Source organism: Bombus pyrosoma, linkage group LG14 (genome assembly GCF_014825855.1).
Source record: "Bombus pyrosoma isolate SC7728 linkage group LG14, ASM1482585v1, whole genome shotgun sequence".
NCBI classification, from domain to species: domain Eukaryota; kingdom Metazoa; phylum Arthropoda; class Insecta; order Hymenoptera; family Apidae; genus Bombus; species Bombus pyrosoma.
Genome location: NC_057783.1, coordinates 8,062,211 through 8,078,846, shown reverse-complemented (window position 1 = coordinate 8,078,846; position 16,636 = coordinate 8,062,211). Strand labels below are relative to the sequence as shown.

Here is a 16,636-nt window from a genome sequence, read left to right as displayed (position 1 = left end):
CCTTGATTTCTCTAGTTTTCAAGTTAACCAATAGCGGGAGGATTTTTGATAAAAATACTTTTCTCTGAAACGATCAATGGCAAAGACAATTCAAACGGAGCCAGGGTATTAATTGAATGAATTGCCAGGGGAGAGTCCAGATGAACCCTGTTTACACATCCCACGACGAGAGCCAGAGTTTGACAGAGGAGGAAAAAGGATCGATCGATCGCCGATAGGGAAGTCAAAGGGGGGAAAAATAAGGCACATCGAATGACAGAAACACAGAGGACAAGGGAGAAAGAATGAAATAGAAGCTTGACACCCCTCCAGTGTGCAATTCTGACGAGTTGGCGATTCGATCCTGAAACAGGACTCAGGAGACGGCATAAAGCTCGCTCTACGCTCGTTTGTCCTTTCTTTCTTCATTTTAACCTTACCCATCCCCTCTAACCCAGACACTTTACGATCGTCCGTCTGTCACTATTTGTCTCGCGAACTTCTCCGCCTTTTTGTTTCGGCATCCCGATCTCTTCCCCTTAAAGATTCAATTTAATTCACTCACCATGAAGAGCCTTCAAATATGCCTTGCCGGCATTGATCAGCTGCCTCGCCCCCGGGTTGAACTTGTCCAGGATGTTCTACAATCAGAAATGTAAAAGGTGTTTGGTAATTTCCAGTTACGTTTTATCGAATGTCTCGGTGTGGTTAAAAAGAATAATTTATCGAGAATCGAGAGTAAATTGGCAGGGCGGATTGTTTTCGACGAACGTTAAATACATTCGACGCGATCTCTTTAGGGTAATAATTAAAAATGATTATCGCCAACTGGCAGTTATCATGGAAACGTGTTTTAACAATTTTCTGTATGAATGTATTGTGAATAGATACGGGTAGAGAGACAAATGAAACAAATGCGAAATGAATTGGTTATTAAAAATTGGTTATGAAAAGATTGGAAGATGTAATTTAGCGTAGAAATGCAGTCGTTAATTGATTTATTATTCAACGGCGTTACAATGGCTGACAAATTACAGATCAATGGTCACTTTTAATCCGGATTCAATCAATTTATTTTCGCCTGCATTTTGCGTCTGCGTTATCGTCGGAATTCTTAATTGGATAAAATGATAGATCGCGGGATGCAATAAAGAATGCATTCAACAACGTTTAATTTCATTGCGACGGTTTTTCCTAGTATAAATAGATATCTACGCAATGATAACTGCGTTTAAATGCAGAACCATCAGGCACACGTCTTCATCAGACCTTGATCGATAGCTCACCATATTGGGGAGTGTTAACGAGTGTGCGTTAATCGGATTACGTCACTATGACGAATTAGTTTCTCGAGCAAAAGTCACGCTTCAGGGTCTTGGAATGCGGTCTACTTCGCCGTGATTGCACTCCTTAGGTGAGGAATTTACATTCTCCCAGGCTACTACTTTAAAATGTTCTCAGTGCTCTGTGCCCGACTCTATTTAACGATAATCCGTAGTAAATCGATAATTTTGCGAAGGAGATAATTCAGCTACTATCATCGAAACTACGATTTTTGCTTAAGTTTTAGCGAACATATTCTTTGAGAATAACTATATTCCGTGGTTCCTATCCAAAGGAAATAGCAAATTACTGTCATCGAAGTGACACGTACGCAGCATTCATCAAACTCCATCAGGCTCCATGAAGGATATTCTTCGAAATCAAAATTTCTATTCTGTACCATCCACGTCCATCATCTTCGACGTTAGATCCACCTTATACCAAGTTGGCAAATTCAAAAAAGTTTACTCATTGCCTCATCATTGCCTCGTTGGCAAGATCACGAAACGATCACGTTCCCGGTGGACAAAGCTTGGCGCGAGCAAACGGAGCAGAAAAGTAAACCGAAACAATGTCGACGGAAACTTGGCGGTCAGTTGATGGGGCTAGCAGATGCTCGAACAAACAGGATCCTCGAGGACACGCCATGCCATGTCTGTGGACGAATAACGAGAGCCACTGGCGTGGTTGCATGCTATCAGGGTGAACGTATACGAACGCCTGCGGCATTCCAGCTTTGAGGACGAGCGTCCGCCGTCTTCCTGCGTCTATCTCTTCCTGCAACCTTCTCTCATCTCCCTCTCTTTCTTCCTAGAGCTCCTTTCACTCGACGGCATTCAAGGCGGCGCCTTTTACTAGCGCACTCGCAGCCTTTGCTTTACGTCTCTCCTACAGACTCACAGCCTACTGTCTCGCCGACTTGCGGAACAACGGAACCGGAGTGTTTTGCCAAGGGTTGAGAGGCAGCAAGGAGCGCGATTAACGCCAAAAACACCGAAACTCTAGCGATACCGTCTAATAAGGGGCTGCACAATTTGCCACGGTGACGTTGATCCTCCGTAACGCCCTTTTCCTGCGCTAGCACCTGCAAGAATGGAACAAATTGCTTCGCGGGGAAGGGGGATCATAATAACGGCCTACCTCTGTCCCAAGTGTAATGATCCGTGTACTTTGAAAAGTGGAGCAATTCGAGAGCTTGCGGAGCTAGCAGATTCGCAGAATTTTGGAGTTTCGTGGGAACACGAGCTGCGTTGCAGAATGATTGCTAATAATTTTGCGGTTTCAGACTTGGAGACGTCGATCGAGTTGTTACAGTGTTTCGCAGTTGGGAAAGAGATAAAATAGGATTTGGAAGTTCAGGAGATGTCACGCGGTTTGTATATTGTTGTTGGTTATCCGATTTCGCGTGTAAATTGTGTATAAGCGGAGGAGTGAATACGCGTTGAAGATAAACAGAATCACGGTCGAATAAATTTTCATACGCCGCGGGTAGAAATACGATTAGGAACAAACAGTGTCCCAAACTGGTGTTAGAATCTTACGTAAGCGTCGCAGTGGCTGGGAAACAGTGCTGGGCAAAATTTTATTTACCTAGTAATATATAACATGTAATAAACATATACATATATATAATAATATAAATATATAAATATTTAATAAATGGTAAACAACAAATTAAAATAATATTTCACTTGTGAATAAGAATTAATTATCTTATTTAGGTAAAAGTTATTTAAACGATGCCAGAAATGATTTATTTCTTATCTATTATTTGCAAATGAAATTTCATTTGCAGTTTTAACTGAAAAACAAATGATAATATATGGATAAGTAGTTTTTGGTTAGGTCTTATCCGTTTCATTCTGTACAATGAAAACATCGTGGGATCGATACGGTTATTTTTCAATAGATACATCACAGTCCACGTTTGCTTTTAAAATTACTCGCTTCTCGAACAAGCTGTCCGAAAGTCAATACAATTTTGGCGTATTCGTCGTAGCTAACGAACGTTATTAAAAATTACAAATTGTAATTTACAGAGACCTTTCTGATTGAAACGTTATATTTGCGTAAAAATTAATTTGCTTAATAATCGATGAATAATGAATGAAAATAAGTAATGATGATAAATAAAAAATGAAATTATATTTGTAAATAACAGTCAGTCTCATTATTTTAAATAATGTATTTAGACTTGTCGAAATAACAAATAATTTATTTTTGTTTCTTCATTTTCGCTTGTAAATAACAAATGACTCTCTGTTGAAATAATTATTTAAATAAAAATTTATTCAATGATGCCCGATATCTCTGAAAAGACGCATGAATTTGGTTCGATATAATACATTCGAAGAAATTGACGCAGTTCTGCAAACTATATCTATGTAACGGAATTACATAGATTTTTGATTACATTTTTTGATCACGGAACGTGCTACAAAAAGCTGTGGAACATTCTGTATAGAAATAGTAATTCCACGCTATTCTGCGTGGAACAGCTCTATTCCACGATCGAATAATCATCAACCGTCACCATGCTGACTCGATAAATTGAGCCGCGTTTCAACCGGCCATTTATCCGAATATCAAACGGAAAATTTTGAATGAAAGCGTATGGTTGAACCATGAACGAAATGGCAAAGCTGATATTTATCGTAAAGACAAGCAACAGGAATTGGAGATGATATAAAGTTGAAATCAGATCTCGAAACTGAAGGAGTTGCGGGACAGGCTTCGAAGAATGACACGAATGTGACTCGTTCGTGAGTTAGATAATACCGCGTGTCCTCCGGCTGAATAACGAATTGGAGTGTAGGACAGGAAATGTCTTTGCTTATCACCATTATGTAATTTGACTGGAAACGTGGTAACGCGACCGGTAGAGCGGTCAAAGGGCTAACTATTCTCCCAAGGTTAGTCCCACTGGTGCATCGTTGCTGACTCGAATTCGAAATTCCTGTCCTGCAGAGATGATCACAGCGTATATACATACTGTCCACCGCATTATGCCGCCATAATCCGTGGAGGATTCCGCTTCTTAGATTCGAACAGGATTTTGGTAATTAGCTGCATTTAGTAAAAGCCACACATATTATCATGAGGCACAGCGTGTATTATGTTAAAACGTTTGTACGTTGCTAAATTGAGAGATCTGTCTGCTACTCTCATATTAAATGTATAGTTAAATAAGCTTAGCGAAACAATTGAAATTTGTATTTAATTGTTCATATCGTTAGTTTATTTTAATGTACCGATATTTACAACGTTTCTTTTGCACAAGAAGATATTTTTTGCGATAATCTAGCTGTGATTCAACTTTTGTCCAACGCGTTCTTCGCTAAAATTCGAGACAAGTCTGGGTGAAATGGTCTGAAGCAATACTTGCGTGGAAGAACGAATTTGTATAAAAATTCCCAAGTATTTACAATATTTTCATCCGCGTGCGATCAGTGTTTCATAACGTAGCTATTAGCTCTTTCTGCGATTACGAAATCTGATTCCCCATGGAAATTTAATCGAAAGAAACATCGAACGAAACGTTTTTTACGACACATGGGAACTCGTTTGAATCATGCGGCTTGGCTACATCGTTGGAACGCTGGGCGCGATTTCGCGGGCACACGGTCGTTAAAGCTTGGAGAATTTCGTTGAACGTCGCGTCGGGGCGAGCGTTTAATCCGAGCGATTGCCATTCGAGGGGATCGACGGTGTCACGAGACAATCGTTTCGCAGTGACCTGCACGACTGTGAAACGGTTCGTTCGGGCGGCCGAATCGGCCCGAGGCCAAGCGGTGTCAGCTTGGAACGTGCACGAGGTGAACGAACGATGGAAATTCAAGTGGTCTTCCGCTATTCAAGAAACGACTTGTTTGCTCGCCCGATATTGCGCTCCATTAGGCAATATTCCGCAAACGAGACGCGACATTTCGCAAACGTCCAGCGACCCAATTTTTCGCCGGGAACATCGTCCTTGCACACAGCAAGGACGTGCACTATACACGTATTTTCGACTTTGCGACGTAACCCTTACAATTCGGCAAGCATAGTTAGTTTGAAGAGTCGCGTATGTTCAATATCGATTTATATCGCATATACACTGGCTGGCGAAAATATTCCTAGACTTGTCGACATCTTTTACGAACATATTATATGTGTTTTACATATGTGTAATGTTACGCGTAACGTGTAATATGTATATATGTGTACATTGTGAGTAATGGCATCTAGCTATCATGGTTACGTTGGTAGAATTTGGAACATTTCTGAAAATATATACAAGAGTTCCAAGATATTTAATAGAAGTAGGTATATATTTTTCAGAGATCACAAAAGTATTTAAACGGACATCATCCACGATATTAGTAGGTCTCAGTATTCGATTGGAGCATCATTATCACTTATTATATGCTTTGAAAAATAAATCTTCATTTTACTTAGATTATGAGTGTTCATAAACATTCGCGATCTAGATTCTACATGAAAATTATACTTACTATCAAAAATACAAAAGTGGAGACTTTTCATTGACGTACTTATAAACTTTTGAAACATTTCAACAAACGTTTAACATCTATCTGCAAAAGATATTTAGGAGAAATTCACGATTCGAATTTATCCATGTTCAAATCTGCCCCAAAATTAATGTTTCTCCTTTTTTTTTTTGTAAATCCTTACGCGTAGTTTAAATCTACTCGATCGGTGTTCGAACGTACTTGCACTGTAGGTATTTACACGTAACACTACTCGCGTCGATACGATTGGCGCAGTTGAAAAGAGATTTAAAGCAAACGTTCCGCTCGCGGTGGATCGAAGCAAACGAATACGCTTAATGGAATTATCGGACAATCTAATGGAATCACCGACTCGATGACTTGCGAACGGTTTCAGACTACGTTAGTCGGTGAAGTACCAATTGCCACGCGAGTCGGCAAATTTACCCGTAATCCTTTCAGAGAACCGGTTTCCTTGCAAAGCACATCATCCTTGACCTGGCCGCGTCCTGAAAAAAATATCTCGAAGTACCGTACGTCAACGTTAACCACCATGATACGTTTGGAAATACTAATTTACAGCGACGGACATCTACGAAAAAAAAAATTAATAGATGGTTATCTGTGATGTGTAGAAATTGGAGATCTGGCATCTTTTATCGTTCGATTTAGGAAGATACAAGTAAGTGGTTTATAGTAAATTCCACGCGAATCGAAAGCTTTTCGTCTACAGTTGACCTTTCTTTTTCGTGGAGGAAACCTTCATAGGCGCCCCGCGCCCTCCGGGGTGACCTAAAGAGTATTCAACTATATGAAATATTTCATACATCTTTAATATCCATTTCTAAGAAATATTTCTTATTTTATTCAAAAATGTCGGACTAATCGTTCGAACATGAAATATAAGGTATAAAATGGGGAATTATCTTTTACGAAACAGCTATGAGATATTCAGGCATGTGGATACTTTTTTCACCAATCGTATTTAGAAAATATTCTCCAGGCGTTAGCTTTGTTTTTCGTTTGGAAATTTTATCTGAAATGGACGTAAATAAAAGCATTTGAAGGCTAATATATGTCCCATGACAAAAATGCATTTTAAGCGTGATACTTGGATCTTCCAGCTTTTCATATTCCACGTGTGCGAACGTATAAATTTTATTTTCGAATATACTATGAATACTGTCATTTCACAGGGGTGCGTGGGCAAACTTATTTTATGTCATATTACATCGCATTTCCGTAATAAACGCCAGAGCGTAGTAATGGCGCAATATCTCACTGGCTAGTCGGAACGTCGAGTTATTTTTCCGCGGGACGGACATTAGACAACAATTGTTGGTACAATAGAGGGAGCGACAAATTGCACGATACGCGCAGCTGACCCGCTGGAAGATTATCGTTTAACCAAATATTAGATCCATCGTGCATTATAAAATATATTACCTATACTCTGTACTTATTTAAGTAAAATTCTTACAAGATAGGATTTCGATAAAACACCATGTAAAATATTGTAGTAGTCGTGTTTTCGGTCGAGAAAAATTCAGCGTGAGAATTCGTCGAATTTCGAGAGCAGAGTCGTCAATCGTCGTTTCAACTTGCAACGTCCGAATAAAAGATGGATCATCGTGAAACGAAGCGGAATAGAAGCGAACAGTATACTTCGATTTCAAGCAATACCGTTACAAGTACGACTGTATACCGCAGCCACAATGGTCTCTCCATTGAGAACGTTTTATTCGCGATAGAAGTGCCTGTTCCTTTTGTCCCTCGTCTGTTTCGATTCGCGGTAAACAGATCACGTATAACCGCGTAGAAATTCAGCCTAAAAGACAAAAGGACATTTTACAAAAATGCATCGTGGCCGTATCGACGCCATTAAAACGTCGAGCCAGAGTACAGAGGCGACAGTTGGAAGATAGATGAACGGAATTCATTAAACATTTCCACATTTCACATTATGTAATGTAAATGTAGTTTATATCTCGCTGCGGCAAAATTTTATATTTATCTTGGGTGGTGAAATAACACGTTCTGTCTCATGAATATTTTAAGACGAAATGTTCCTATCAAGGTGTTCGTCATCCTCGATCACTGTCGCGATTTCTCATGCTTCAAGGATCAACCGGCGGCAGTCGATGATTGGATTTAGCCAGCCGATCATTTTGCATCGAATTACCATCTCGAAGGGAGCAGTATCGTACACGACAATATTAAATAAGCTTTATTCCGCTTAAGTCGATTCAGCCGATCCGATCCATGTTTAATTTGAATTAATCCGATCGCGACGATCGACAACCTACGGTTTTATTATTTCGATCGGATTCACTATCGAAACAGTGTTAGGGATCAGTGTGATAAATTTTACGTGCAAAGTGTACTCGGCTTTGTACATGTACCGTATATAAATTAATTTGATTAAAATACGAAATTACACGGTAGTGGAGTATTAAATTTCTAAATGCTTTGACAATTCTCGAAGGCTGAAGAGCTTCAAACACTAATACGATTAAAGCTTTGGAATAATATTAATTGTACAGGAATCTTGTGTCAATGGAACGGATAAGCTGATATTTTATGAAAGATATAATTATATGCTACGATAAATTCTTTTTCATTGAGAAATAAATATAACGCGGAGTACACGCGAATTACAGAAATTTTACGAAACAAATTAGACCAATAATTTATGCATCGTCGACCCAATGAAATAATATTCTTTCTTGTATTCTATTAAAAATTACCAGATTACGGTAAATTCTTGATTAAAGAATAAATACATATCAAGATGGAGATACATTACAGCGACGTAAAAATACCATTTGATCATCTGACCTATATCATATATTTATCATGAGTTATCGTGCAAGAAATCGAAGGTGTAGAGGAATGTCGATTGGCAAGGCTAAAGACGACGTCCAGTCTCCTGAATTCTGTCTGGTTAAAAATCCGACGACCGTTCAAGGATGGCAGAAAGGGTGCAGAACGGGAAACAAGGTCAATACCGGGCGCAGCAAGGTTAAATTTAACCCGGTGCCGATTCCGTTATAGTCCACATAACTGGCCAGGCTGGCTAACCGGCGCTCGACAAGAAAATGGAAGCAACACGAGCATCAAGAAGGTTTCTCTTATTGGCAACCAGTTGGTCTCTGCAGGAATAAAAAGAGCGGCCGAAGAGGGAGCGAGAAGAAGCCAGCCAGAAGACGAAGACGAGCGTGAAGCAAGAAGGAAAAGGAGACATTTCGAGGAAGGTAGGGAAGAGAGAAAACGAAACAGAGAACCAGGCTGAAAGGCGGAGATGAAGAAGAAGCCAATGAATGTCGACTAACGGTACGCGATGCATGAATTTCGTGTGCACCGATGTATCGGTGTGCGCTCTTGTAAATGCCATTCGACACGTGTAAAAGTATATCCAGGGCCGGGCCAACGACACCCGAAACCCCACGATACTTTCCAAGTCGAGTAGCGAGCTTTTCACGACCCGATCCCGTTATTACGTGCACGAGAATCTACAGTGAATGGCAATGTGTCGTAGAACAACTTTGAGAATTTTTGTGTTCTTTTGTTGAAAAGTTTAAGAAAGGTTTTGTAACAACAGGATTATATTTTTCGTTTGGTTTAGACGTTAAGTATATATTTTGAATGTTTTAATGATTTCGATTTTTATTTATTGTTGTTTCTTTCACGGCTATTCTTGCAAGCTTGTTGCATTCGATATGGCTTGATTTGAGTAGCACGTGAAAGATTTTCAACGGTGTTACACGAACAGTGAATCACCAGGTCGATCGGAACGACAGTTTCGAAACTTGGTAACGTTTCAATGAGCAGTCGATGGTTTCACGGTATTAGAAGGGTGCTTTGCTTTCACGCGAGATAGCGTGGCAACCGTTCTCTACCAAATACAATTTCATTACAACTGCGAGACGCTGCGTTAAAATGGAATTTAAGATTTGTGAAATTTGCAGTAATCGCGTATACATTTCAACGGAGAAAGTTGAAACATTCCTGGAACAGAAATTTCTATAGATTCGTTCAGGCTTCCTTCGCAAGACGATACGTATCAATTTTACAAATCCATGTAACATATACTTTCCATATTATTTATCTTTTTCCCATTCACGTTTGTTCGAATTCTGTGCTTTCCCTTTACAACTTTTCAGCTTCAAGGGAAGCAAAATATCGTTAAACCGACCCTGAGCATACGAATCGCTGATACATCTATCCGTCTCCCTCTCAACGTATTCAACCTTCCCTCCCCCCCCTCTCTCTCTCTTTCTCTGTTTCCCCACCAGCTCTTCGATTCTCTGTTTGTCTATCCGTGAATTCATCCTGACTATCTGGGAACGCCATCGACTGATCTGAATTTCAGATTTCCCGTGCCGCGCTCTGGTAAGTAATGCTCGAGCTCGGAACGTATGATCTGTCAGCACAGGAGTTGTAACGAATGTAATTTTTGGCGTGTGTGCGTCCGCCACCGGTTCCAACGGTATAATAGCGATGATAGATGCGAGCTGGCCGCACGCCTTTGTAACTTCGGGATTTCTCAATAAACCGGGAATGAGTTACATCCTGTTAAAGGGACTTTTCGGGATTAACTCCGCCTGTGATCGACAGGATCGCGGATTTAATCCTGTGACCGCTCAGCCATTAATATCGTTCCATTCAACGGCTACCTGCAAAGCGTTACAAACGTTTGCCTTATTCGCGGTAAAAGTTACGCTCGGCTTTTTGTATAACGTCTCGTAGCTGATTTCACAACTCTTTGTCTCGTTTCGTGCGTAACTTTTTAGATGATCGCAGTTCTTCCGATTTTTCACGTCAATCTGGTTTTCTGGATATTTAGAAATGATCAAAGAATAATCCGTCTGATATTTCGTTTATTAATAGGACACCTCGGAAGTGACTAACCAGTTTGGAAGGTTATGCAAATTGAAAGCTACTTACCTTATCGAATATTATCGCTTTTACGTAGCTAACGAGTTGAGCGTGATTTACAACGTGGTATAAAGTGCGTTTACGTTGAAACATTCGCTTCGATTTGTTACGTAACTTCGTATTTCTACGGCTTATTAGAAAACTTTCGAATTAAACAGAACAGTAATGAAAAGATGTTTCTAACATATATATTTATATTATCGAAGGGAAAGAAGGTAGAACTCTGATAAACTATTTTACCGTAACATCAATTCCACGTAGCAAATCTTTTAAATGATTTTGGTTTCTTTTCTGCGTTGCTGAAGAAAGTGAAACGCAACTACCGAAAACGCGTTACGTCAACTATTTCGTTCGAATCTAAATCGGCAAGAGTCATTTGCAAGAATATAAGCCGAATTGAAAGAAAGGAGAAATACGGATTAAAGCCGAGACGAACGAATTTCAATTACGTTTTATATCAGAGATATGCAGGAGAAATCTGTCGAGTCTCGAGTCTCGATGCTCGATGCTCGATTTGCCGCGACGCCGCGTCGAATAAATTTCTCGGTATAACTTCATTCTTCCGTCGTAAACTCCGTTTAACAGAGGGATTTCGCTCGTCCACATACAGGTCGTAATCGCAAACGTGCTAGAAACTTGGGTGAAATACATTTGCTTGCGGCAAATATCAACCTGCAGTCTCCTAAGCAGAGAAATGCTCGTGCAACAGATTATTTTCATGATTTTTATGATACTAGGTGTCGATATATGTATTTTCGTGTGAACTACGTAAGCGCGCATCCGACTTTCCTTCTATTTCTCATTGTAGAATGTTTTTAAAAAATTGAAAACTGTCGTAAAATTGCGATAATTGCACAGTTGTTGTTTTTAATTAATTGCGTCGAGATACTAGGCACTACAGTGCGAATAAACGTTTAACCGATCATTTTCACGACTTCAAAAAATATGAATCATTAATTACAATAAGGAGCAGGTTAGTTTCCGACGAGCACGACGCGATTTTAAGCTCCGCCGAGTGTGAATTATTTTCTGATTAAAAGCGATCGGAATAATGAAAGCCGATGAAGAGCGAAATTTGAAAGCGAACAAACACGTGCATGCAGGTTCAATTTCTTGGCTTTCTTCTACTTCCACCGGCCAGATAATAAAGTTTCACGTTACAACAATTTCATTTCTGTGAAACGCGCGAAAGCTTTCAACCGTGGTGAAGCACCAAAGGATAGACAGCAGCGAAAGGAAAAATCTTACAAGACGCCCCTCATTTACAGCTACAATGCGGGAAAAAGGAAGAGGGAGAAGAAACCTTGCTACGTTCATAAATATCAGAATAAGGAAACTCATAAGAAAAAATGCATGTCGCTGTGATTTCTATTTACGCTTCAGACAAGTCGAAAGAAAGGGAGAAGCAAGAGAAAAGTAGGGGGAAAGATGTAATCCATATCCAACTGGCGCGAACCGTCTGAATTATGCACATTTAAATCAACTCGGCTTGCACAAAGTTGCAATAAACGGCGTTACAACTTCGTAGTGGCAATTTCAGCGGAGGATTTGCATTTTCCGAAATGGAAATTCCATTTATAAATATGTTGGGCTCGCTTTAAGCGTTCGTAGAACTTATTGAAGGGAAATAAAAGGTATTTAATCAACTTGTTCAATAGAATAATTTGTTGGATGATATTGATATATATTATCTACGTTGAAGCTTTTTGAGCGTATAACAAAGTTTTAATCAAAGAGAAAACGGGAAATTGACATATTTGTCGCGTGATTACGCAAATTAAGCGAGCAAATTAAGTCATTCGCACTGAACACGTGAAAAATTATTTTCTATTAATTTAAAGAGTATCGAAAGCTATCTCTATAACTATATTTAATAAATTTCCAATATCAAATTCGCTAAAACGGAACTTCGCGTGAAAAACGTGTACCGTATATTGCCAATTTATATTTTCATGGAAAATGATTAAATCTGTCGGACGGTATTGTTAATTCGATGTTTCTATGTAAATGTAAGCAGGTGGCAACGTTTTTCCTGGATTTTTCCATGACGGTTTCGATTGCCGAGTGGAAAACAAATTCCAGCGAAACTGGCTGCAATTCAGCGGGATCAAACGAAAGAGCTTTAAGCGTCTAATTATCCTCTTCAATTTCATCGATCCGCGGCTGGCCCGACATGAAACAGCGCCGGTTTTCGGTGAACGAGTGTTCATGAAATTTCTCATCGTCCAGCCAGAAGCTCGACTCTGCCCGGCAAACTCCAATCGAGGATTAAATTAAATAATGACAAGGACGCGACTGTGCGGGCCCCCGACGTACATGCTACTTTGAACGGATCGCCAAAAAGCACAGGATACGACGGGATTTTAAATGACACATCGACCCTAGTCGCGTGTAATTTTGCTTGGAAAAAGGACACCGATGAAGAGAAATTAGCGGATCCACCGTTAGATGAAACGATTCAAAGGCATTTTTAAACTGGATGAAATACGAGATTATATGCACCTCTTCTTTCTTATTATGGGAGGTTTGACTTTGATTAACGAACAAATTTATCATTTATTTTCAAAATAAGATGGAAGTAACATTACGAATACGGAAAGATGAAAGATAAAATCTTACGATCGTAGTTTCTCCACTTTTTTCTACACAAATTTTATCTAAATCAATTTCAAATTCTTTACTAGTAAATTAAAATTCTAAGCTAATGAACTTAGGTTCTCTACACAAATTCTATGGTTAAAAATAATTCGGAGATGTGATGCGAACGAAGGTACCAACAAATTTTGCTCGATTAATTTCGTTAAATATTACGATAAATTTCTCGATAATTCGTTCCGGTACAAGCTTACAATTGACATTATCAGCCATCTAAATTTTTTACGTCGCGTCTCCCTCTTTTTCTCCCATTCCTCGAATCGCATAGTCCACCGTTGGGAACATAACATTCCACTTAAGAGCCATTGTCGTCAAATTTTGCACTCGATCGCATCGAATATTTGATAAGCTTCCGGCGCAACATCTTACAGCCGCCCGTAAGGGACGAGATAATCCAGATAGATCTCTGAAAGCATCGAAGAACTGGAAATCGAACGAGCCGGAGGATAAGGTAAAGTGAAATGCAAGGAGACAGCGAAAGAAGGAGGCAAGAAAACCGGTAAAGAAGCGAAGAGAGAAATGTGGGTCTCTTGGGCACGACCTCCTGACCCATGCGAGTTAAGACGCGATTGTCATGCTCATCTTCTACGAGGAATAAATCCTCCAAGACTCTGTTGGCCAATAATTTAATAGCTTCGGGTCACAGAGGCTAGTGAACCGGCGGCATCTTAAAATAGTGCGAGCTATCATTCCCGGAAATTTATGGAGTTTCTACTTAGCAGCTATGTCAAACGATGCAAGAAGCTGGATTATCGAAGCAGAGCGAAGAAAGTAACATTTCTTGTTAAATAATTCTTTCTTTCAATCTGGTGAAAAATTAGTGTATTCAAAAAGCCTTCAGGCTGTACGTCCACCGAAAACATGACAGTTTGTTGCACGCCTTTTAGGATGAGTTTGGCACTTGTTTCGCCAGATGCAAGTGAGGAAATCAATGCAGCTTCTTTACTTCGAGCCAGAGAGCCCGACAAATTAGTCGTACTCGCAGCTTTAATGAGTTTTGTTCGTAATTAACGGGGCCATTCGCCAATGTCGATACGTAAAGTTAGACGAACAGTCCGTGTGAAAATTGAATAATAAGCGAGCAACAGCGGACGAAATAATCCTTTAACCATCCTCTCGGTCTCGAGTAATAAAGTATAATTACTATTAATTGATAGACGGGCAAGGATTACTTGATGAATGATGGTACGTTTGCAGATGGTTGAAGAAGGCGCCGTAATAAAACGGGGATTAACACTTCGTTCAAGACTGATCACCATTCGCAGAGAGAATCCGCCGCATTCTTGCATCTCCGCTTCATCTCCCATACTTTCATTTCGATCCTTCGTTTTATTTAATCTCAATAGCCGGAAGTCATCAGTCACCAGACACAACGTGAAATTGCTGAACTAAAGGATCCAGACGTAAATTGAATAATTTTTTTTTTTTTTAATTAAGCGGAATAAAATTAGAGGAAGGATAATTTTTCTCGGCAAAAACGTCAGAGGTACTTCGTTTTCAAACCTGTCAAACGAGTTTTAAGGGAAATAAATGTATTTGTGAAGCAAAGGATTTTAAGAGGGACGCTAGATGAATTTGCAAAATTAAAAGTTTTTTTTAAAAAGAAATACGTGTACTCGTAAGTTATGGATTGAAAAGATATTTATTCAACACGAAGGCAAATTATTTTATTTGACAAAGTAGAAATGACGAAGCAAGGATTGAGAAACGATCATGTTACTCATTAGGAGATATCGATCGTTTTCAGTGATTATTTGGAAGAATTGATTTGGTATTCCATGGAGATACAACCATTCCTGTTATGGAAATGATTCCCCAGGGGCCAAAAAATTTCGGCGTTAGATTCGAGTCAATTATATGTTAACATTTAACTCGTCTCAATACCGTTCCTCGTGCTTTGGTTCCAGTAAAATAGAGTTTAACTGACAGCTCAGCCAATCGGTTTCGGTTGCTTCGTCGGTTAAACTTCGTTCAACGCCGAGGACTTCACGGCTAAAGTCTGTCTAACGCTCGAACTAAGCTGTAGGACTTAGTTCTTGGAGAAACATACACAATCATACAGCCCGATCCTGTTTAGATCTTGAAACATCTGCCTGGAATCCACGCGAACTTAAATAAACTTCCCACTGCTCTTCCATAAAATTAGTTATTACATCAACTGTTTAATGCAAACACATTCCACGATGGCCAATGCATACACTGGTTCGACTTTGGCATTAAGTTGGATATTTGTTTAAAATAACGTTCTACTATGACAACTATTCGAAGCATATTGTTGCATGCTTCCTTTTCTTTCTCGATTATTATCTTTAAATTTCATCGTGTTTTATAAATAGTGTTTTATAAATACAATTTATACGAGAAAAGAAATCAAAATAGAAGGTATGTGGGAAAATATACGTGTATGTACCTACCGCAACGAGAAGGGCGAGCTTTTATCCATATATTTTACGAGATATCGTTTCACCAGGCTCTATACAATTTCTATGAAAAATTTAGTTTTCCAGAAATGCAACGTTGTAAATCTGCACAATTTATCTGAGAAATTGTGGCAGTTTTGGCATTAGAGTAATGAACTGTTCCGATGATTGAGAGCAGGAATTAAGCAAATATTTCCTAAGTACGTGGGCAATTATTGTTTTCAAATAAGTGTTAAAAAGAGGAACGGTGACGAAAGAAGCCAATTGCATCGAGTAGAAGGAAGTACATACATGCTACATTTTCCCGTGTACTCGGTTGGAACGATTGGTAGAGGGAAGAGGAAGAAAAAAGAAGTGATAGCAGCCGATATACCGTTAGTATGGAGGAAAGGCTGCGAGTTAAACCGGTGGAATTTTTGGGAGAGCAGGTTGCAGCGATTGAACTCATCAATAAATTAGTACGTGTATAATATGTAGTAGCAACGGGACGACAGCTGTGGTTTATAATTTCTTGTCGCTCCTGCATTCCTTTGAACAGCTCCATATTGGTTCTGACACTTAAACGAAAAGGAAATTATAGATTACTAATACGATCTGAGATAATAGTTAATTAAAATTATATAAACCAGAAGAAATTTCTTGTTAACGCCACAGAAAAGAAACTAACTGCTGGCTTTTCACGCATGTTAATTCGTAAGTGCGCTTAGCGTGCATTGCTACGAACATTTTGCCATAAATACCAACAACGTCTGCATTATACACCGTTATCTAATTAGAATTACAGACTTCTCGAAGCAAAACTATTCTTAGCCTGGTTATTGTTCTACGATG

General features: G+C 39.3%; 1 protein-coding gene across 1 annotated transcript in view; it reads right to left on the bottom strand.

Moving 5' to 3' along the window:
• Positions 1-16,636, bottom strand: part of LOC122574633 — a 164,651-nt gene that overhangs the window by 95,610 nt on the left and 52,405 nt on the right. Inside the window, exon 3 of the mRNA XM_043742405.1 lies at positions 545-620. Coding sequence (XP_043598340.1) covers positions 545-620 — 76 coding nt within the window. The remainder of the gene's footprint in view (positions 1-544; positions 621-16,636) is intronic.